The sequence below is a fragment of the Psammomys obesus genome, unplaced genomic scaffold (assembly GCF_907164565.1).
Source record: "Psammomys obesus unplaced genomic scaffold, mPsaObe1.curated_primary_1811, whole genome shotgun sequence".
Taxonomy (NCBI): domain Eukaryota; kingdom Metazoa; phylum Chordata; class Mammalia; order Rodentia; family Muridae; genus Psammomys; species Psammomys obesus.
The window spans coordinates 1,693,477-1,714,930 of NW_026595981.1; the positions used below are offsets into that span (position 1 = coordinate 1,693,477).

General features: G+C 52.0%; 1 protein-coding gene across 7 annotated transcripts in view; it reads right to left on the bottom strand.

Moving 5' to 3' along the window:
* The window catches only part of Rph3al (rabphilin 3A like (without C2 domains)), a 138,912-nt gene that overhangs the window by 35,520 nt on the left and 81,938 nt on the right, over window positions 1–21,454 (bottom strand). For 6 of the 7 annotated variants that reach the window (XM_055619494.1, XM_055619496.1, XM_055619495.1 and 3 more), the window contains exon 5: window positions 12,721–12,807. The exons of the other annotated variant lie outside the window; for it this stretch is intronic. In XM_055619494.1, the coding sequence (XP_055475469.1) occupies window positions 12,721–12,807 (87 nt within the window). The remainder of the gene's footprint in view (window positions 1–12,720; window positions 12,808–21,454) is intronic. 7 annotated transcript variants of the gene reach the window in all.

Here is a 21,454-nt window from a genome sequence, read left to right on the forward strand (position 1 = left end):
CGCACAGCACCTTCCATGGCCCATCTTCACCGGTGACATCAAACACGTGTGCAAAGCTTATTCCACACACAGCACCTTCCATGGACCATCTTCAAATAAGCACTTAGAAGCTCATCAGAAGACCAAGTATCACTGGATGGAAGCAGCCCCTGGACAAGAAAGCATCCCTGGGTGTCCCAGGACCACACAGTTCTCTGGTTCTGGTGGTGCCACTACAGACTGTCACCAAAGGGCCAGATCCTCCACTTAGCTGTAAAATGGGGACACTAATGCCTCCTCTGAGCCTTGAGTCAACCCTGCAGGATGGTTCCAGCAAAGGCCGTCCTGCCTGCTTCCCCGTGCCAGCAGGACTCTCTGGCAGCCCTATGGTATATCTTAAGCTGTTTCTTTAGGAAAGGAAATGCCATGCCACCCTAGGGCTGGGCACCGCCTAGATGCTCAGTAAACACTTCCTAAAGCAGGGGTCTACCCTCGGTTCCTTAGTCCCCGTCTGTGAGACAGCTGGCCAGGGGGAGAGGCACAAATGTGCCAGCCAGTGTCATTTGGCATCAGAAAAACAAGCTAGAAGCTTGGATCAAATTTTATTCAAATTAGTGCGAGAGAGAGACCAAATCCAGACACTCCCTAGAGGGACATGTAGGACAGAGCCAAAGCATGAGCACATAGGCCTCACAGGCAGGGTGGGAGGGGCCAGATGGAATGCAGCATCAGGATGGAGCCACAGCAGCTGGTATTTGGGGATACAGGTACTCTGGACCTGGCTGTAGTCCAGGTAGAAACTGCCAACTCCTAAGCATATTCCTAAGGGTGGCTAGTAACTTGAAGCATCCAGTAAATGACACAACTAAACTGACTCGTGGACTGGCGACCCACCTCCAGACAGGTTCATGCTGACTTCCTGAGACTTTGGGGACCACGCACCTGTACTTGCCTTGGGGAGCCCAGCACTACACAGTAGAGAGCTGTAGTTCTATGGACATAACGTACATTAGGGGGTTTCTGCTTTGTTGTTCTGATGGCCACCAGCCTCCCCATCATAGCTGCCTCTATGCTGGAATCCAGCCTTCTGCAAAGGACCCAATAGAGTTCGCCTTCACTGTCACCTTGCCTGGATTTGGAGTCACCTAGGAGACACAGATCTGGATGTGTCCATGTTGGGGAGACCCACCCTGACTGTAGATGGTTCCACCCCACAGTCCAGGGATAAAAGTGATATAAATACTGGGCACCACCAGTTTCTTCTCTCTGCTTCCTGACTACAGATACCGTATGACCAGCCTCCTCACAGTCTAGTGCCATGCCTTCCCCGCCATGATGGACTGTGCACCTGAAAACTGTGAGGCAAAATAAACCTGTTCCCTCTTATAAGTTGCCATTGTCAGGTCATTCAGTCACAGCCACAAGATGAGTAAATACAGTGGCCTACACAGATATTTTCTCATGGCAACAATAAAATTTACAACTATAGAGCCTCTCCAGTGCTTGGGGAGGCAGAGGCAGGTGGAGCTCCGTGAGTTTGAGGCCAGCCTGGTCTACAAAGGGAGTCCAGGACGGACAAGACTACACAGAGAAACCCTGTCTCAGAAACAAAAACAAAACAAAGCAAAAAGAACAAAACAAAACAAAATACATCTATAACCGTTTTTAGGCTTACAGCTTAGCACCATTAAATGCACACACTGCTGCGCGTCCGCCTCCATCCACACAACTCTTTCTCATCCCCCAAATGGAAGCTTTGCACCCATGGCACACCGTGGCACACTGGCAGCCACCGCTCCCATTTCTGCCTCCCTGGAATTGCCAGCTCTGGCTCCCCCTCTTATGTAGCGGCCCACAGTGTCTGTCCTGGTGTGACTGGGTTTCTGTCACCTGACATCATAACCTCAAGGTTCATCCGTGTTGTAGGCTGTGCCACAATTTCATTCCTTTTGGAGGCCACATAAAACAAGTGATGTGATCCATTTCACTTGGGCACTTGGCTGGTGTCCACCTTCAGACACTGTGAACCCTGCTGCCGTGTGTGTGTGTGTGTGTGTGTGTGTGTGTGTGTGTGTGTGTGTGTTAGCTCTGGAGGCCTAGCTTTTAATTCTTTAGGTGAAATACCGAGATATATCAGCACCTAGATAACTGGATATCAACATCTATCATCTAGAAATGCTAGATGATGGGGTAATTCTACATAAATATCTTGAGAGTCTACCACACTCTCCTCTACAGCACCCACTGTTTTGTACTTTTGCCAGCAGTGCACAGTGGTCTGGTCCAGGTTCCCCACATTCTTGCCAACACTGGGGATTTCTAATGGGCATGATATGGTGCCATCCTCTTTATCGATGCAGCCTCCTTCCTGCTTTGTCCTGACCCCTCCACCTTCTATCTTTCCATTCTGGTATCCAACAGATTATGTCATTTGTGCCAGCTGGTTTTTATGTCAACTTGACACAAGCTGGAGTCATCGGAGGGAAGGGAATCTCAACTGAGAAAATGCCTCCATCAGATCGGACCATAGGCAAGCCTGTAGGGCATTCTCTTAGTGACTGATGGGGGAGGGCCCAGCCCATTGTGGGTGGTGCCATCCCCCTGAGTTCTGTAAGAGAGCAGGCTGAGCAAGCCCTGGGGAGCAAGCCGGTAAGCAGTGCTCCCTGGTGGTCTCTGCATCAACCCCTGCCTCCAGGGTCCTGGCCTGTTTCAGTTCCTGTTTTGACTTTCTTTGTACAGTGATGTGAAAGGATAAGCCAAATAAGCCATTATTCCCCAACTTGCTTTGCTCATGGTGTTTCATCACAGCAATAGTAACCCTGACTAAGACAGCCTTCCTATTTCCTGGCTTGCTCATGCTTGCTCATGCAGCTTCTCACCTGCGCTGTCCCGCTAGAATGAGAGTACAGGAAAGGGACGTGTGGATGCTTTGCCGGTTACCATTTTCTAAGGGCCAGAAATATTGCCAGGCACACAATAAACAACCAAGGGTGTTATGTGACTAAATGAGTGATTGGCTAGAAGTCTTGTTAGAATGCATTTTGGAAGAAGGCATGTCTAGCTTCAACTCCTTCCTCCATTAATCACTCATTGGGGGTCTTTGGGCAAGTGACCTCCTTTCTCTGAGCCTCAGTTAGCCCATCTGTCATGGGGGACACAAGATCCTCTAAGTCCCTTGCTGCGCTCCTGTGAGAGATAAATGTTCACTCCGTAGATGTGGCCAACACCCATTGCTGATATTGGTCTTTCTGGGGGGGGTGTGTGCTTGTGTGCATTGTGAATGTATGTACAGTTAGCTCAGAGGGCTGTGTTGGGGGCTGTAATGAAGCCCTTTCCTTTTGGGGTCTGTTGGCATCTCAGGGTAAAACTTCCTGTGCAGGGGCTCAGACTGGCACTTCAGTCAAGTGACAGGAGGGTGGGAGTGGTTCAGCCTGTCTTCGAGGATGCTACTGGTGGGGGCGTCCAGATGGGCAAACTGCTCTGGGACCTGGTGGGTGTTGGGAGCCTCCTCCTGCTGCCTCTTGTGCCTATGTGGGAGGCCGGGAGATAGCAGTGACAGCAGTGTGGGAGGTGACCACAACACACCGAGGAAGTGTGGCCATCCAGGTCCCCCAGGAATGTCTCTACAGCAGCCTAGCGCGAGCCAGGCCCAGATGGTAGGGTACTCAGGCAGCCACCTGTCCCGGCACCAGCCACCCACTCCTCACTGCGCTCGCGGGCCTGTGAAAGGGGCCCTCAGGCAAAGCTGTTTGCAGCAAAAATCCAAACTGCAAGCAGTGGAGACACCCAGCATGGCGAGGCAGATGGCAGCCTGCAGTGACACAGGCTGCCAGCCAGGGAGGCAGGTGCAGAGGCGCTGGGCTCACCAGCCACAGGCAATCTGATGGGGAAGAGGGAATGCCCCCGATTCTCCCACCTCAGGCTGTGAGGCCCGTACGGACGGACGGACGGACGAGGGTAAATGACCCCACTGGAGTACCGCTTACCTCCAGGCTGGGCGGGCTGAAGCAAAAGGCACTTTTTCCCCATTCACAGATTTCTTTTTTGGTCAGTCAACAAACAGGGGAGGGAGTGAGGGGAAGGGGACGTACCTCAGCTTCAGTGGGCCCGTGGGCACTCCATTAGGGTCACCAGTGACAATACGAGGGAAGCCGAACAAAGCCCCCCCCCCCCGAATTGCTGGGGGCAGGGGTGTGAAGTGGTTAGAGCAGGGGCTTTTCTTAGCAAATTTCCCTTTGGATCACCAAGCATTTCCTAAGCACCTTTCTCTGCAAAGCACTGTGGGAGCCTCAGTCGGTGCGTTGTGGGCTGCTGCAGGCTCTTCCTGGGTCTAATCAGGCTTGTGTGTGAAAGCACAGGAGAGAAAGGCCAGGGGAAAGAAGAGTGCTCTAATTGGATTAATCAGCGTTCAATGACTTACAAATTGGTGTTCACCCCTTCTTAGCTCATCCCCTTGGATGAAAAGGCTTCAGCTTCAGCCTCTGCCTGTTAGGGGCTGGAGAAATGGTTTTGAGAATGCAGGGGACTCTAGATTCTAATTAACCTTTCCACTGATTGCAGGACAACTTTGGGTGAGTCATGGGTTTTGTTTTTAACGGATGGGGAAGAAAGGCTAAACAATAAATGAATTTTCAGTTTGCTACCTTTAGTCCCGTGGTTTGAAGTTTTCAACAGTCTCTTCCAACCCCATGACACAGACAAGGAGGCAGGAGAGAGGTGAAACTGAGGACCACTAGAGGGACTTGGGGCCGTAGCCAGGCTTGCCTGAACCTCAGGTGATGGAGGGTTAAGTGTGTGATGTCACACCCAGGCTAGGCCTGACTGCTAAGGCACACAGAGCCACCCTTCATCTTCCACTCCTGCCAGACACAGCCAGGCTGGCAATGTCACTGCACCTGGGGAGTGCGTTTCCTTCAGACAGGTTCCCACAGGGGGAACGGAGCCAGGGGGTGCCAAGGAGATGATTAGGATGGGGCTGCTGTCTGTTAGGTTCTGGCCCCTTTCCGAAGGCCACAGAGAGTCACAGGTGCCACCTCTGAAATGCAGAGTGTCACAGGCAGAAGTTCCCAGCACAGAGGGGACTTCAAGAGGTTTTCTTAGTGTTTCCAGGTCACTTTTGATCTACTGGGTTCACTGCATCTGAAGACTAATGAACAGGGGGGAGCTTGAGTCTGGGAAAACTACCACAGAAGTGGGCAGGGTGAGGACTGTTCTAAAGTCACAGATGGAAAACCTGGAAACTGCACGGGTGCATGCCACGTTTCAGAGGGAGAAGGATAGCCACTTAGTGTCTTGAAAAGATGAAGACTGGTCTGGGAAACAGAGCCTAGGGAATATAGCAGGTGGGCTGGGAGCAGTGGTACCTCCTTATAACCCAACACTCAGGAGGCTGAGGCAGGAGGATTAAAAGTTAGAGGTGGGGCTGGAGAGATGGCTCAGAGGTTAAGAGCACTGGCTGCTCTTCCAGAGGACGTGAGTTCAATTCCCAGCACCCACATGGTAGCTCACAACCATCTGTAATGAGACCTGGTGCCCTCTTTTGGAGTGCAGGTCTACATGCAGACAGAACATTGTTTATGGAATAAATAAAGAACTTTAAAAAAAGTTGGAGGCAAACAAACAAATAGGTAACATGAGGAAAATGATATAAACTGTAGGGAAAGGGGAAGAATGGCAATGGGAGGAAAAAGTAGCAGCTGAGCTGCACTGGAGGCTGGAGTGAGGAGAGCAACAGCTGGACTGAGGGACCTGTGCCCAGGGCTCACGAGAGCATCAGCTGGCTTCTCTGGAAAATAACTGGGGATCACACGAAGAAGTCAAACATGAGCATGTATCATGGCCCAAGAGAAACTCTCTGCTCTCTGCTCTGTTCTCAGGATAAGCGAATGGTCAGGGGACAAGTGTTCCCAACAGCAAAGGAACAGAGACCTGAAGCCACCAATGTGGTGGGGGGGGGAGGACAAAAAGGAGACTGTGAGAGGGAGGGTCCAGGACAGGGCAATAGAGACAGGTAGGCATGTGTCTGTGCACATGGACATGGCCAATTCAGAATCCTGACTGAATAAAAGCAGCCAGGCACAGAAAATGACACAGGACGCTGCACTGAAAAGGCCCGTGTGGCCATGCCCTAGGGCTTGACTTGGGTAGTGGCTAGTCCCAACAGTTTTACGATGATTCTTAAGCAACAAATGTCTTTAAAAATTCTTTTTGGGGTGGAGTCTTGGTATGTTGTTCAGGAAAGGCTTTCACTTCTAGACTTAAGCAATCCCCCTGCTTCAGCCTCCGGAGTGGCTAGAAGTGTGGGTGCCTACCACTGTGGCCCCCTCCGTAAGTCGATGTCAAGGTCCTTATGACTTCTTTTGTCTTGAACTACGCGCTGAGTATAGGTAGTGCACATGGGCACACGTGCCTGCAAATGTTAGAGATGCCAGAACCCCCAGGAGCTGGGGTTCTAGAAGGTGCTGGGTTGGGGGCTGCTCTGATGCTATGTATGCAAATGGTAATTCTGGCCCCCAAGATCTGGTTGCAGTCCAGAGTGCATTCTCACACTGGTCTTTTGTTTTGTTTTTCTGAGACAGGGTTTTTCTGTGTAGCCCTGGCTGTCCTGGACTCACTTTGTAGACCAGGCTGGCCTCGAACTCACAGAGATCTGCCTGCCTCTGCCTCCTGAGTGCTGGGATTACAGGCGTGTGCCCCCTTGCCCAGCACTCACACCAGTCTTTGTTCTGTAAACCTTGCTCCCCAATTATCTCTGATTGGTTAATAAAGTTGCTGACAGCCAATTACTGGATAGAATAGAAGTAGGCGGAATTTCTGCTCCTGGGCTTGGGATCTGAGGTAGAGGCCACTAGGCCGGGAGGAGGAGGCCGCAGAAGAGAAGGAGGAAGGAGAAAGGGAGAAGATGTGGCCTGATGGAGCAGATGCAGACAGGCCGAAAAAATATTTGGCAGGTAACTTGGGGAGTGCGGCTGGGAAGTAGGCAGACTAGCTTGGAAAATTAGTTTAAATTGTACTGCCCAGTTATTATGCTTGTTTAATACATCTGTAAGTCTCTGTCTCAATTACTGTGGAACTAGCTGGTTCATAGGAAAGCCCTTTGGAATGAATGAACACTGACTAACAGGGTGGGTGAGCTGCCTGCCCTGGGTTCTGGCAGCTGAACTCGGGTCCTCTGCAAGAGCAGCGTCTGCCTACTCTTAACGAATGGGCCATCTGTCCAGCCCTAGTGCGCTTATGGGCCACTTGAGCTATGCCCCTAGCCCTCAAGGCTCTTTTCCATTTTGGCTGTTCACACACAGGTATCAGTATAAAAACTGACAAAGTGCTTAAGTCAGATATTAAAAAGAAAAATCAGTGTCACGAGTGAAAAGCTTTAAGATTTTTAAGGACAGAGGGGAAATCATGAAGGGAGCTGAAGATGAGTTGGAAGGAATGGTGGGCATAAGCGATAATAAAAAATATGACTGAAAAGCTTTCCTGAGCCAAATACCCAAGTATAAATGAGAGAGAGAGAGAGAGAGAGAGAGAGAGACTATGCATGTACAAAGAGGTCAGACATCAAGTCTTTCTCTATCATTCTCCAGCTATTTTTTTGAAACAGGGTTTCTTTCCTGAACCCGGAGCTCACTGACTGGTCAGGCCAAATCCTCTTATCCTAACACTGATCCTGAGGCTGGTACGTGCATGCTGGGGATCTGACCTCAGGTCCTCAGGTGTCTGCAGCCACCTGAGCTATCTCCCCAGTCCTGCCAGATAAAAATGTTAATTGCCAAATACAGTAAAGCTTTAACTGGTCACTAACACAGAGTGAAAGCATGGCCTGCTGAGGCCCTCCGCTGTCTCATCCCGTTCCCGGCATGGCACAGGCCAGTTCTCCTCAGCTTGCTGCTCTGTGTCACGTCCTTGGACAGCGTGCCTCTGCCTCCCTTCCTGAGTGTGTCAATGTGCCGGTAAGTACACTGGGGCCCAGTGTGTGCTCTTTCTTTGCTTCTTTAAATCTTGCACATGTGTCAGAGTGTGTCTGCCTGTCGGGCGCAGTGGGACTGGAGACCCGGGAAGGATGGCTGGGGTACACAGCCAGTCAGTTACACATGTCACCCTGTGCTTCCAAGACTGAGGCAGGACAATCTCAAGTGACTCTTCAAACAGGAGATTGGGCTTGGAAATTTAAAAAAAATTTTATATACAGTAACAAGGCAACCCCTGTGGCCACCTCTGGAAACCACCAGGTTCACTGACTGGGAATGACTAGGGTTCAGTTGAACTTTATAGATCATTAACAATGCTTTTCATTTAGCTCCCTTTCTGCTCTGCCTGTACTTTTTCCTGCATATTCAGCATGGCTTCTATCTTCTCCCTACCAGTCGTCTCGTCTAGACAGCCATGCCCCAGCTGTGTAGACCCCCCTTGCCCCCTAGCCATCTCTCAGCCTAGGAAGCCACTGTGAACTGTGATCGTCTACAATGTGAGCTGTGATCCACACTGCAGGCAGGGCCTGGGATGGCTGAGCTTGTTGGCTTTGATGCACCAGGCGGGAGTGTCATCCCAGCCCGCAAGGCATGCAGACAGAGATACGTCGTTACTAGCTAGAGAAAAAATGGAAACTATTCAAATGGGGGAGGCAGAGCTGGGGTTCCAGGTCATCCTTGATCCCAGCCACATAGGAAGTTTCAAGATGAGGCTACGTGAGATACTGTCTCAAAAAAACCCAAACTAAAAGACAAGACAAAACCAAGCTCACATGCCCTCAATCGAGGGCTGTCTGATAGCACACCATCGGGAAGCTCCACAGTTTCTGATTATATCGTGCAATAACTTAGAATAGAAAATTAACTTAAAACACAGCTTCAATAGACTAGAGGGGAAAACAAACAAACAAACAAACAAACAAACAAACAAACAAACAGCAAAGAGGCTGGAAGTAACATGCCAAAATGTTAATAGTGGTTGTTTCTACAGAGTCGGGGTAAGATTTTGTATGTACTTCTTTATACGCTACTATGTATTGTCAGCATTCCTCAATTATCCAATTACTTGCTATTAAAAACAGTAAAGTGTACTTTATTTTTTGTTTTTTGAGACTGGATTCATTAAACCTAGTCTGGCCTTGAATTCTGATCCCCCTGCCTCCATTTCTCAAGTGCTGCGATCAAAGGTTTATGCTGCCACCATAGCTAGTGCATGGCCCCATCTCTCTCTCTAAGTTCCTGTGTGTGTGTGTGTGTGTGTGTGTGTGTGTGTGTGAGAGAGAGAGAGAGAGAGAGAGAGAGAGAGAGAGAGAGTTGTGGTTTGTGTATACACATATGAAAACTTGTAAAGCTACTAAGAGGTAACTTGAGTATCCTGAGTAATATTAAAAACAGAGAACAAAACACCGTGCTTCTGTAGCTGACGATTCATATAACACAATGGCCAGAATGTCCCTTAAAGGAGAAGGTCAGAACATGTCACTGATATAACCAAGGTCCTCCAGGACCCATAATTTTCCTGACTAGAGCAGCCAAAGTCTCTACAACAGCATATGAAACTGCCCTGGTTTGACCTCCCTCTGCACCTCTGACCTCCTCTCCTCAACCTTGACCCTGCTTCTGTCTCCTTGGTCTCCCGGCTCAGCACACACCCACCTCAGGGCCTTTGCGCACACTCATCTCCCTGACCCTCTGCAGCGCTTTCCCTCCATACCCACACAGTGTACCTCAGATCTGTGCTCCAATATTTTATCAGTGATCCCCTCCCTGACTCCTGTAAAAGCGGGGCCACAGCCCCCACCTCTTTCCCCATTTCCTTGGATCACATTATTACCATCTGTGCACCTTCCTTTGTGGTCTCTCTCTCTCTCTCTTTCTCTCTCTCTCTGCAAGAACTGTCTTACCTGGCATACAGAAGATGCTTAATAAATATGCACCAAATGCCCGAGTGGATAGATGCATTAGGTTGTAAACTCTAAACACGACGGCCTGAGATTCACGTTGCCGCTCACAGGCCTTAGGCAGACAGCAACACCAAGCTGCCCACCCTGGAACATCCAGCCCGCATCCGACCCACTCGAGAGCAATGACAGGCAATTACAGCCAGGGCTGATGGGAGCTAGCCAGGAGGAGAGGGAGATAAGAGTGCTGGGGCGAGCGGCACAAGAGCGCCCATCAGCAATCCAAGTTCTTCTGTCACGACCTGCTCTCCAGCGCAGGACACAGCTCCAAATTCCCATCACAATCTCCACATCAACTACGCTCAGTGCTTAAAACCTGACACTTTAAATGTCTTTTCTCGCTGCTATCTCTTTGTTATGATTAGATATTTCTTGAAGAGAAAAAAGGCATTGGGAAACCCGTTGCCCTGTCCTCCTCCCCGCCCATGGCAGACTGCAGACTCCAGGCTGAGGGCATGGTACCCACAGATGATGAACCATGTGCTGTTCACGACCCTGTCTGCAAGGAGCAAGCATCCATGCTGTGCTGCCTGGAGCCACAGAGGGGGACCTTTTTGATCTTGCTAAGCTTTATCAGCTCCTAAAGATTCAAGGGCAATGCACAGCCTTGTATTCTTTGCCTTAGGAAAGATAAGAAAATTCATCTGAAGCTATTTCAGACTTTTCTGGAAATGGGGCACTCTGGAGATTAGGAGGGGCTGGCAGAGGCCCTCTCTCCGTCCGAGAGCTCAGGAACTATTGAGGCGTGTGCGGGTAACTGGTGACGCTGTTCTAGCGGATGGAATCTTCTCTTTCCATCCACCTTTTCCCTTGTTGCAACTTGACCTCCAGTATCCCAGTTACCTGCGATCATCACTTCACCCCGAGGAAGCTCTTCACCAGGCACCATTTAGAGAGATTCCCTCCCTGCTTATCTGAGCACATGCTCTCTCTTCCCCTCCCTCCCTTCCCCACTCTCTGAGAAAGGGTTTCACTTTGCTCTGGCTGTCCTAGAACTCACTCTTTAGACCAGGCTGCCTCCAACTGAGAGAGATCAGCCTGCCTCTGCCTCTAGAGTGCTGGGATTAAAAGTGTGAGCCACCACTGCCCAGCTACTTACCTGTATCTTTAAAAGATGTCCCTTGAAGACTAGAGAGACTCAGCTCACAGAGGGGAACGCGAGGAAGGGGAAGCTCTAACAGTTATGGAGTGAGGGGCAGTCATAAGCTTGCTTCCCACCCCCCCAAGCCTGAAGGGCCATCATCACCACCATTTGGGGACAAGGGCCCTCCAGGCAGGTCTAAAAGCCAGCTGACACTTCAAGGCCCTGCCTTCCAGACACACAGCAACAGCAGGTGGACATATTTTAAAAGTAACATGTAAGCTTGTCTGTGCTCAAAACCAAGGTATATAACTCAGGATCGGAGGATCAAGCTACTTACTCTTTTAAAAAGAGGTATACACACACACACACACACATATAGGATCTTGCTAGGCAGTCTAGGCTAGCCTCCGACTGTGCTCCTCCTGCCTCCTCCTGAGTGCAGGATTACAGGTGTGCGCCACTGCGCCCAGCTACTTACTATTTTGAGCGTCCAAATGTGCTGCCTATAGAGCTCTGTGCCCAGCAGTAGGTGGAGGCAGCTGGAGACTGGTTTTCCTATATGTGAGAACTTAAAGCATCCCACAGTGGGTGAGGGGGGCCACAGCCCCGTCGCTAAAAGTGAGGCTGGAGAGAGGGTTTCTCACTTGGGAGAGAGAGTGCGAACAGCAGGACCCAGCCCCAAGGCTGTGAGAGAGAGCATGCTTGGAGGAGAGTGGGCATCCATGCACACGGCGGGGCTGGGTGCTCTCCCATGCCCCCCGCTCACCCAGGATGCCTGGCTCTGCCCTAAGGATCCCAGGACCCAGTGAAAGGCACTGCCGAAGAATCTAGGTGTGCAGAGGATGGACAGACGGAGGCAGGACTGGGCGACAGCACAATGATGGACGGGAGGTCTGAACTGAAAGCATTGTATGGATCCTCAGCGGAAAAGCACACATAAAGTGCCAAGCAAGATTGCTAAAGAGTAAGACCATGCTCAGAAAGCTAAGGGTCCCCCTGCCCTGCTGCCCCTGTTGGCCATTCCCCAGGAGGTGCCTGCCTCGGCCTGCCCTGCTTCCATTCCCATTTTGGGCAGAGAGGAAAAGTCAGGCTTGGGGTAAGGAGAAGCAATTCCAGGCTCTGTTCACCTATCTGCTACCATCTCAGGGCCTTTTCAACACCCAAGAATGATTTATTTCCCCCCAAAAGGGGTCACGTTGGACCACAGAACACTGGCACCAGAAAAGGCTGGGTGGCGGCATCATGGCTGTGCTCAATCGCCAGCCCACCCCGCTCACCACCAGCTCAGTAAACGCAGGTTCTCTGGCCTTGAGTGCTTTTCCACCAGGCAAGGGGTGGCCGTTTCACCCATCAGGCGGGTGTGACGGGGATAGAATGACAGATTTAACTAGTTGATTGTGGTGGCACATGCTCAGAAGACATTTAACTCGGGCAATTACTATTGCTCCAGTCGCAGCCCTGCCCCCCAACGCCACATGTACACATGCCCAGGGAGGCTACCCATGGAATCCAAGGACCCCGAAGCGCAAAACCAGGGTTTCCTCTCACTTCTACAGGAAGGAGGGGATGGGCAGGCCATAAGGTTTTCTTTCCTGCCCTTCTTCCCTGGACGTCCTGGGAAGTCCTCCACAGCACCTGCCCTCTGGAGAAGCACCTATCCAGCACCCCTGCCTTCATCCTGGTCCACCCACCCTGGCCCACCCAAGCCCAACCCACTCCAGGACCCTACCTCTCTTTGCTCACTGCAGATCTTACACAGCCACAGGGGCCGCTTCTGGCCAGGGGAGGCCTCGATTCCGCATTTGGTGCAGACTTTCTACAAGAGAGAGGACACATATGTGTCAGTATTCTGGCTGCTTCTCCTGAGCTGTAGGACCAGGGCAGTGATCCCCAAGGGATACTCTGGCGTCTTCTAAGAGGATAGTTCCTGCTTTGAGCTAAGGACAAGGCTTCCCAGAGCATATCCTTGGATGCCTTTGCCATCTAGTTGCCTCATCTATGGCTCTTCATGTTACTGATTGGGTATCCCATAATTCCCTTCTGTGAGGACCACATCAAAATCAGCTAGTAGATCTCTGCAGTGCCAGTGTGTTCATCAGCAAAGAACTGGAAATCACCCAAACGCCTAATACCTGGGGAGGATCCAGGCAAGCAGCAGCGGCAGACACTGCCTTCCTACAGCAGACTGCGGCTACCTGCAGACGTGGGCGGAAAATGTGGTCCGCTCCCAAAGAAAGTACACCCTCGCAGGCCGGAAACTCCCACGTGTGCCTGACAGGTCAGGGGCCACGGTGAGAAAATATGAGCAGCAGCTTAAGCAGCGGCGTGGTACCACTTTCTCATATAAGGATTCCAGGACCCCCGGAAGGTGGGAAGCTTTCTCCTCAGAGGATATGGAGAGACCTGAGACCTTGTCTGAGGTCTGTGGCAAGGGAAAACTGGTTAGCAATGACTCTGGAGTCCTCCTGCTGTTCCTTTCCAGACATAAATAGCCAGAGCCCAGAGCCCAGTGTTTTTCCTTCCACTGAGTTGTTTAAGATCTTAACATCCAAACACACACTTTGCTTTCCTGAGAGACACAGCAACAAGCAATGGCAGGGCAGGCCAGGATAAACACTGGGAGGCAGAGGTGGATTTGTTGGGGCTGAGGTTGGTTCCCAGCCTACCAGAGGTGTGTGATTCAACAATGGCACCTTTTCCTGGGGGGTTACAGAGGCTTCTGTCTCTACAGGTGGGGGTTTCCACTGAGGGAAGGACGGATCTGTTGTTTGGCCTTTTCTGCAGGCTGCCAACTGAGCAAGAGACACATCCCTCCTCGGAGAGGGAAATGTCACCAACTTGGCTTCCCCAAGCATGCGTCACCAGCCTGATCAGGAGGCTCTGCAGGAGTGGTGGGAGCTGGCACACTCAGGAGGGACGCCGTGACACACTCGTGTGGGGGCACGGATTGGCCACCATCCAGAGTCACTTCTCTGGTTTTCTAAACAAAATGGAATCTGCTCTAAGGTCCCCTCTCAGGTCCCCAGGAAGCACAGGGGTTCCATACTGGCTCCTGGGAAGGCTCTGACTTTGCAGCGTTTGTGGTCAAGCACGCAAGGGAGGGTCCCCTCAGAGCTGCTCATTATTCCCTAAAGGCGCTCCCAGCTCTCCAGGTCTTTTGGAGGGAGAGGCAGTTATTTAAGTGCCAGCCTTGGCTTTGGGATGTGTGCAGGCTAAGGACAGTTAGCCTCTCCAGGGACCGGCAGCTCATCTCCCAGACCTTCGGCCACCACCCCTGGTGTAGGCCTCAGAGAGGCCAGGAGGTCCTGCTGCTTTCATCACACTTCACACTGTAATGCAGAGTGCTCTGCCCTCCCAAGGCTGTTGGATGAGACCACACTCTCGAAATACCATCGGCCACTGTTGATAGAGCGATTATGTGTGCCAGGTGCAGTGATCCCAGCCACAAAGTGTGGAGGCGGCAGTGTGTGTGTGTGTGTTTGTGAGAGAGAGAGAGAGATTCCTGTGAAGGGGAGCAACAGAGGCTCTCAGGTGCTGCAGACTGCTCGGCTTCTGAACCTCTACACAGGGTCACCTTTGAGAGCTCAGAGAGCAAGCAAGCCCTCCCCACCCACCCCCTGGTGCCACAGGCCACCCACATCAACTGAAGGCTACTTCTGCTCCAGCAGGGGCCTGGGATATGGCTTGAGGCTCTAAGTAGCTGGTCAGAGACCTGGCTCAACCGGGATGAAGGTGTAGCTGGGACACTCACACGTCCCGACACGTCTGGTTCTGCTTAGTTCGCTCTTGGCCCAGCAGCCTCCACTGGGACCCTGCAAGCCTTCCTGTAGCCTAATGGTCACTGTCCCTAGAGGGAGAGGATAGTGCAGTGTCAGGCCCTGTCTAGGTCAGCTCAGTTTACTGTAACGGAAACATCATGGAGCCTAGATGAAGCTACCGAAGCTTCTTCCTATAGTGCTGGAGGCCTGACAGGGCAACGGATGGGTGCTTCCTGGAGCATTCCCACAAGACAGGGGACAAAGTTCCCAGCCCCACCACATGGGCCCAACCCTGCACCTGCCTCTAGCTCTAGTTACTTTCCAAAGACCTCACCTCCAAGTACCCCATTGGGTGAAGGCATCAGAATATAGGTTTAGGTAACACCAATATTCAGTCCAAAGTGCCCCATACCAGGACTGGGTCTTTCTCTGCTATTGCATGCTGGGAGCTCTTGGTATTACTTGGAGTCACCTATGTTCCCTCCTACACCACCCAGCACTCAGCCACCAACTTGATGTCCTTGGAACCCTGCAGAGTCACTGGGTCATAGTGCTGGGACAAGCCGGGTGAGCCCTTGGGTGGGCTGCCCATGCCGGTGCTAGCCTCAGATGTTCTCATGTCTACAGTAAGCTCACTGTTCACCACTCTGAGGGTTAACTGAGATTCGTGTAAAAAACCAGCAGTATGCAATGAGCACTCAGCCAGTGCCCGGCGCTTACTAGCGGCACCTGTCGCAGCCTGCTCTGGAAGCATTTCCGCAGGCTATGTGTCACGTGGTATAGTGTCCAGCAGCCACGGATGATCAAGTAAAGTGAAATTAGGGACCAGGGAAGTCGTTCAGTGACAGAACATTTGCTTAGCCCAGCAAGCAAGGGAAAGGGCTCATAAGAACTGTCTGTCCTCCACCCACAGACAGAAGCGGCATGCAGTCACCCTCCATAGGTGAGGCTGAAGGCAGTAGGTCCAGTCAGGTGCAGCAGGAGGAAAAGAGGGGCAAAATGGCCTTTACACAGTGGGGTTCAGACTCCCCACCTCCCCACAGTGGAGAACTCAGCGCCGCCTGCTCCCTGGGTTCCAGCCAGGGCTGTGGGTAACCAGGTGGAGAGAAAGACACCCCCATCCTAGTTCATGCAGAAAGGTGGCTGTGAGGGCTTCCCTGCAGTTTGCCTTCCAACCTCAGTCTTTTAGAGTTTTCCGTAGGGTGGTAGAATGGGACACACCTGCCCACGTGTGCCCAGACCTACTGCCAAGCTACAGCTCCCACTGACGGAAGCCACAGTGAGTCCCAGGCATCACCGGGCCACATTCAACAGGCTTGAAGCATGCCTGGCTGGCAGGGGGAGCCAAGTATTCCCTGGAGACCGGGGCTACCAAAAGATAACATGCCCCCCTTCAAAGAATGCAGAATTGCTGCCCTATTAAATCGCAGATCGACAGCGAAATAATGAGCCATTTCCACTTCCCTAATTTTGTCTTTGTTTTCAGATCCCAGTACAGAAAATTAAGCAGCCAGTATTTAAAAACAATGAGTGAAAGAAAGGTTGTGCAAAAGAGAGCAAGCCAGCCCCTCCAACTGGCAAGGGGAGCCTGGGCCTGGGGGAAGCCATTGGCTTCCTGCCCAGATGGGCTTCCCATGAGCAGAATTGCCTTCTACAATGGGAGACTAGCTTCTGGGGTCCTGGCTGCCTGGAACCACATCTGAGCACTGACAAAAATCACACCCCATTCAGGTGAGAGGCAACACCACACTGAGCCACCGGGCTGTGCGCCCTGGGTCACTCTTGTCCGTTCGCCCCTTTGCAGATGGGTGGTCCAGCCCTGAGAACACAGGGAAGGGGCCAGTCAAGAGCACAGGCTTCAGGCAGGCCAGCGGCAGATTGTGCCCTGGGGAGGCAGCCTTGGGCTTCGCGCCTCCTCTCATCTCTACCTCCTTCCTCTGCATCAGCGGTAACAGACAACCTGTGCCTGAGGATCACCAAGGAAAGTTATTCGCACGGTACATGATGTCATCCTTTGGCAGGCACGCCTTTCTCAATGAATGAGCCAACTTCACTTAGTAGAGCTCCAACCCAGCAGGCTCCCTGATTCTCTCTCACTCACCCCCACTCAGTAATCCCTCCCCAGGAACTCCAAGTGGCTTGTGAACCTGTAAACTCCCCTCCGTTATCTCTGCGTGATCCAGTCACCACCACGCTTAGCCTACACCATGGGCGCCGCAGCCAGCGTCCCCCTGCAGCAGGGCCCGCAGTTAGTTCATGACATGCAGTGATCTCTGCAGATGTCATTGCTCCTACTTCTGCCAGCGTCAGAGGCTTCCTTGTGCATTTGGGCGAGGATCGCCCCCTTTCGCATGGGGAAGGGTGTTCAGGACGGAACCCCCCCCCCACGCCTCTGTTCTTACCTGCCTCCTGCTCTACAGCCTTGCTCTCTGCACTTCAGCCATGCTGGCCTTCCTCCAGAGCCCAGTCCTTGCTCTGCCTCTGCCCCAGGATCTTACTGTGCTGCGGCCTTGACCTCGACGCGCCTGACCTCACAGTCTTCCTCCCTGGCCGGTGTGTCCTTCAGCCCCGAGCAGAAGCACCACTTGTTTGAGGCAGGCTTCTCTGTGGCCTTACCCAGCAGGAACGTCCATTGCAGGCGCCGTCTCTTCCTCTCCTCCGTCAAGGTTCTGTTTCTGGCCTCTGCTGTGGTTGAAGGGCCACTGTCACCGCCCCCACCACACTGTGAGACAAGGCAGAGGCCATGTCTATCATTCCCAGTTTCCTATCTGTATGAGTATGCCAGCGCCTGTTATGACTATCCTTTCCTATACACAAAGGAACAAATGGGAACCTCTGTTAGTGCTATAACCAACAAGGTGAGATGGGGTCTCCCTTGGACTATGCCAAAGTGCTGGGAGGCAAGATACAGAGACACATGCACTTGGCAGCATGAGCCAGGTCCATGAGTGAGGCTCATGCCAAGTGGTGCCGATGAGTGGGATGCTGGGAGGTTAAACAGAGTGGGGCACTTCTGGCTGGGGGAGGGGCTTATTCCTAAAGGATGAAGCATGAATCCAACGGGGCAGGCCTCAGAAGAGATGACATAAACATCCTCTGCCATAGGTGGGCAGCAGAGATGCCCATATTACCCTCACATGAGCACTCTTAGGTGCATCCTGTAGGCTACAGCAATCCCTGTCCTGAGGCTCATCTGGTGCCCCTCCCCCGATGCCCTCTTAACACTCCCTTTATGTATGCCCACGAAGCCAATGCCACATCTGCCCTTTCCAGACCACAGCCCAGAGCCAGAGCGCCTGAGAAAGGCCTTCGAGGGGCACGCGTAGAGCTCAGCTGGCAATGTTTCTCCACGGGCCAAGAGCCTTGGGTTCCACCCTAGCACTGCGCAATCGGGTGGCAGAACACTTCTGTAATTCCAGCACTTCGAAAGCTGAGGCGGGAGAATTGTAAGTGTAGGACCATCTCCAACTACATGGTAAGACCACTCAGGCTACATGAGACCCTATCACAAAATAAAATACATATGTAAATAAGAAGGCCCTCAACGCCAGGAAGATAAAAACCCAGGCGCCTTAGCCTAGGCACCCCGATGCTCCAGTCCCATTCCACTCCACACGGTGTAGCTAGCTGCACCAGAAGTTGCTTGGAGTGAGGAGTTAGAGGGCGCAGGAAGGAAAGGAAGCTGTCTCCAGAGCAGGCCTGCCGTCTCTCAGGGCAGCCATCTGGAAGCATGGCTGGAGCAAAGGGCTACACACAGCGGAGAGGGGCCTGGCTCCTCAGGACTGTCATTCACCGCCTGAGGGTTCTTGCTCATGGCACTTCCATCAACCCAAGGGGTGAGATCACCTTCTGAGACCCTACAGCAGGAGGCCAGAGCACCGCGAACTGTGCTGCGTTAAAGATGGTAATAACAGCTAGTGTTTACGTATCTATGTGTTTGCTTTTTAGTTCTTGGAGATAAGGTCTTGCTTGGTTGCCCAGGCTGTACCCAAATCCCTCCTATGTCAGCTTTAAGAGCAGCTGGGACTGCAGGTACAAACCACTTAGAACAGTTATGGAAACGTATCTGATGCGTCCTATACGATTAATATCACATACAGGTGTTGTTTTAGGCATTCTGAGGATAAAAAGACATGTCAATACCCTTTCAAGTGGAGGTGTTCATAAGTGAGAAAATTGTTTTTGAACGGTTGATGATGGTGGCTAGGAGGGTAAAGACCCTTGCCACTGAACCTGATGACCTGAGTGCTATACTCCCCAAACCTACATGGCGGAGAGAGAGAACCAATTCCTCAAAGTTGTTCTCTGATCTCCACACACATACTGCGGTACAAGTATGTCCTCACACACACAAGCACATACACTTCCAATGTCACAAAAAGGGTCACAGTCATCTCCCCAAAGATCCAAAGGACTGAAGGTGATGGAGAAGACTTTCCCCGAAGGAGCTGCAGCGCAGGGGACTGCCCACACCCCAGTGAAGCAGGGACAAGAAGCAGTCACACAACATGGTCCCAGCACACACACAGGCCATACGGAGCGTGAGCCTCCGAGTGTACACTTAACCCACGCTGTGCCTGGTGCTTGAAAGCAAAGCCACAAAAGAAGGCTAAAGCATCGTGTGCTTTGCGAAAAACTACGCCAGCAATAAAAAGGATGACGATATAGATTAAAAAGGGGGCAAAAACCACTGACAAAGCTGTATAGGTAATAAAAAGGATGATAGACATAGTTTAAAAAAAGCTTATAAAGAGTCAGCACAGTGATGTCAGCAAGCTACCATAAACATGTATGTGTGTGTGTGACGCATCAGAAGTCTATCTACACAGAGGGCTTCTGGGAAGAGATCAGGCACAATGTAAACCAAGTTGTGCTAAGTCAAGATCTACTTTATTCTACAAGTGAGAGAGAGAGGAAGAGGTAGGGAGAGGGAGAGAAGGGGGGGAGAGAGAGAGAGAGAGAGAGAGAGAGAGAGAGAGAACCACCCAGCACGAGTGTGGAGGAGGCCAGAGGACAACTTTTGGGAGTCAGGTCTTTCCTTCCACTGTGTGGATTCTCGGAATCAAATGCGGATCATCAGACATGAGGGCAAGTGCCTTTATCCACTGAGCCATTTTGCTGGCCCTTAAAATCTATTTTAAATATATAAGCAGTAGGGCTGGGGCGACAGCTGAGTGGCAGTCTCCAGCACCAAGATGAGCAGAAATTCCTCTCCTTTACTCCGTCTCCTCCCTCACTCCCTTCATTCTGTGCTGGAGCTGGAGCCCGGGACCCTACGCATGCTGCAGTGGTAAACGCTCTACCACTGAGTGACACCTCCGACCCTGGAATCCCTCTCTAAAGGAAGTCTATGCAGAACTCGTTGGGGAAAACTCGCTCTCTGCCTCGTTAGCTCTGGAATTCTGCGGGCCAGGGTGACGCTGACAGGACGTGGCAGCGGGACTCTGGCGTACTTGTCAACTAGGTCAAATGAAGAGTCGGGCCAGACACTGATTGCGGGCTCAGCCTCACTTGATCCCTGAGACATTACCAGCTGGGCCCGCAGCTGCGCCACCAGCCCTGTTAGGCAGAGGGACTGAGAACAGCTTTGTTGCCATAGATTCAGTACTGAGACCCCGGGCTCCACCGCCGAGCAACTTAATACGTACAGTTCAGATACTGATGTGTGCTATAAATATTGAAACACTCGACGTGGTGCGAATGCCGTGCCCGGCACTGCCTTATGGAGACTCTCGGAGCATCTCTGTGAAGTAGGGACTTAGGGTCCTGTCTTATGAACAAGGGATCTGGACACCTTGGCTGTGGCGAGCTAGAGTGTGAACCTTGTCCTGAGGCACAGACACTGCTTTCTACTGCAGCTGACAGGCCTATTTGGACAGGGCCCAACTTGACCCTCTCTACCCAGCGTTAAGGCAGGGATGGTTCCTTGAACCCCCTACCTCATCCAGAGGTACAGACAAGGTCAAGCCTCACAGGGGAGAGGGCACAGCCTAGCTTCACCTTCCCACTCATTAGGACATAGCCCAGGTAGCCAGCAAGGCTAAAGGAACCTAGGTTCCCGCCTTTATCCTGACCATTCTCAAATATTGTCACGAGTAGGGCCCCAAAGGACACAGCCATCACTGCCTGGCCTACGACAGAAGGAGCCAGGGGGCAGCGGAGCAGCCTGCAGAAGGGCCTCCTACCCTGACGTCCTGCTCGGGAACTTGCAGTCCCATCCCCTCTCAGCCGGAAGAATGCACCAGGCAGGCTCCCGTCATCTGAGCCACTGGTACTGTAGAGATCACGTGCAAGCCCCAGACCTATGCCAGCCCTCCATCCCCACCCCACCCCACCCCTGCCACCTCTCCTGATGAAAAGACACCATCATATCCTGCTCATTTCAGGACTAGGCTTTCAAAACCCACCTCCCTTAGCCTGCTACTCGCACAGTCACCATGGTGTCCCCAGCAGAGGGGAGGGTTAAAAAAAGGCAACAGTAGAAGCTCTTGGTTATTAGCCCTCACATGGCCCATGGTAGGAAATGCACCGTTTCTGTGCCGGTGTGGCACTCTGTCGCGCATCTGACCAGGACACCAAGATGAGGCCCTGGCTGATTTGGGCAGGGTAGGCACCACGGACAAGGCCCCAGCATTCCCTCTGTTTAACCTTCTCAGGTCCCAGTGACCCTCCTCGTGCCCCTCCAGATGGAGAGACTGAATCTGG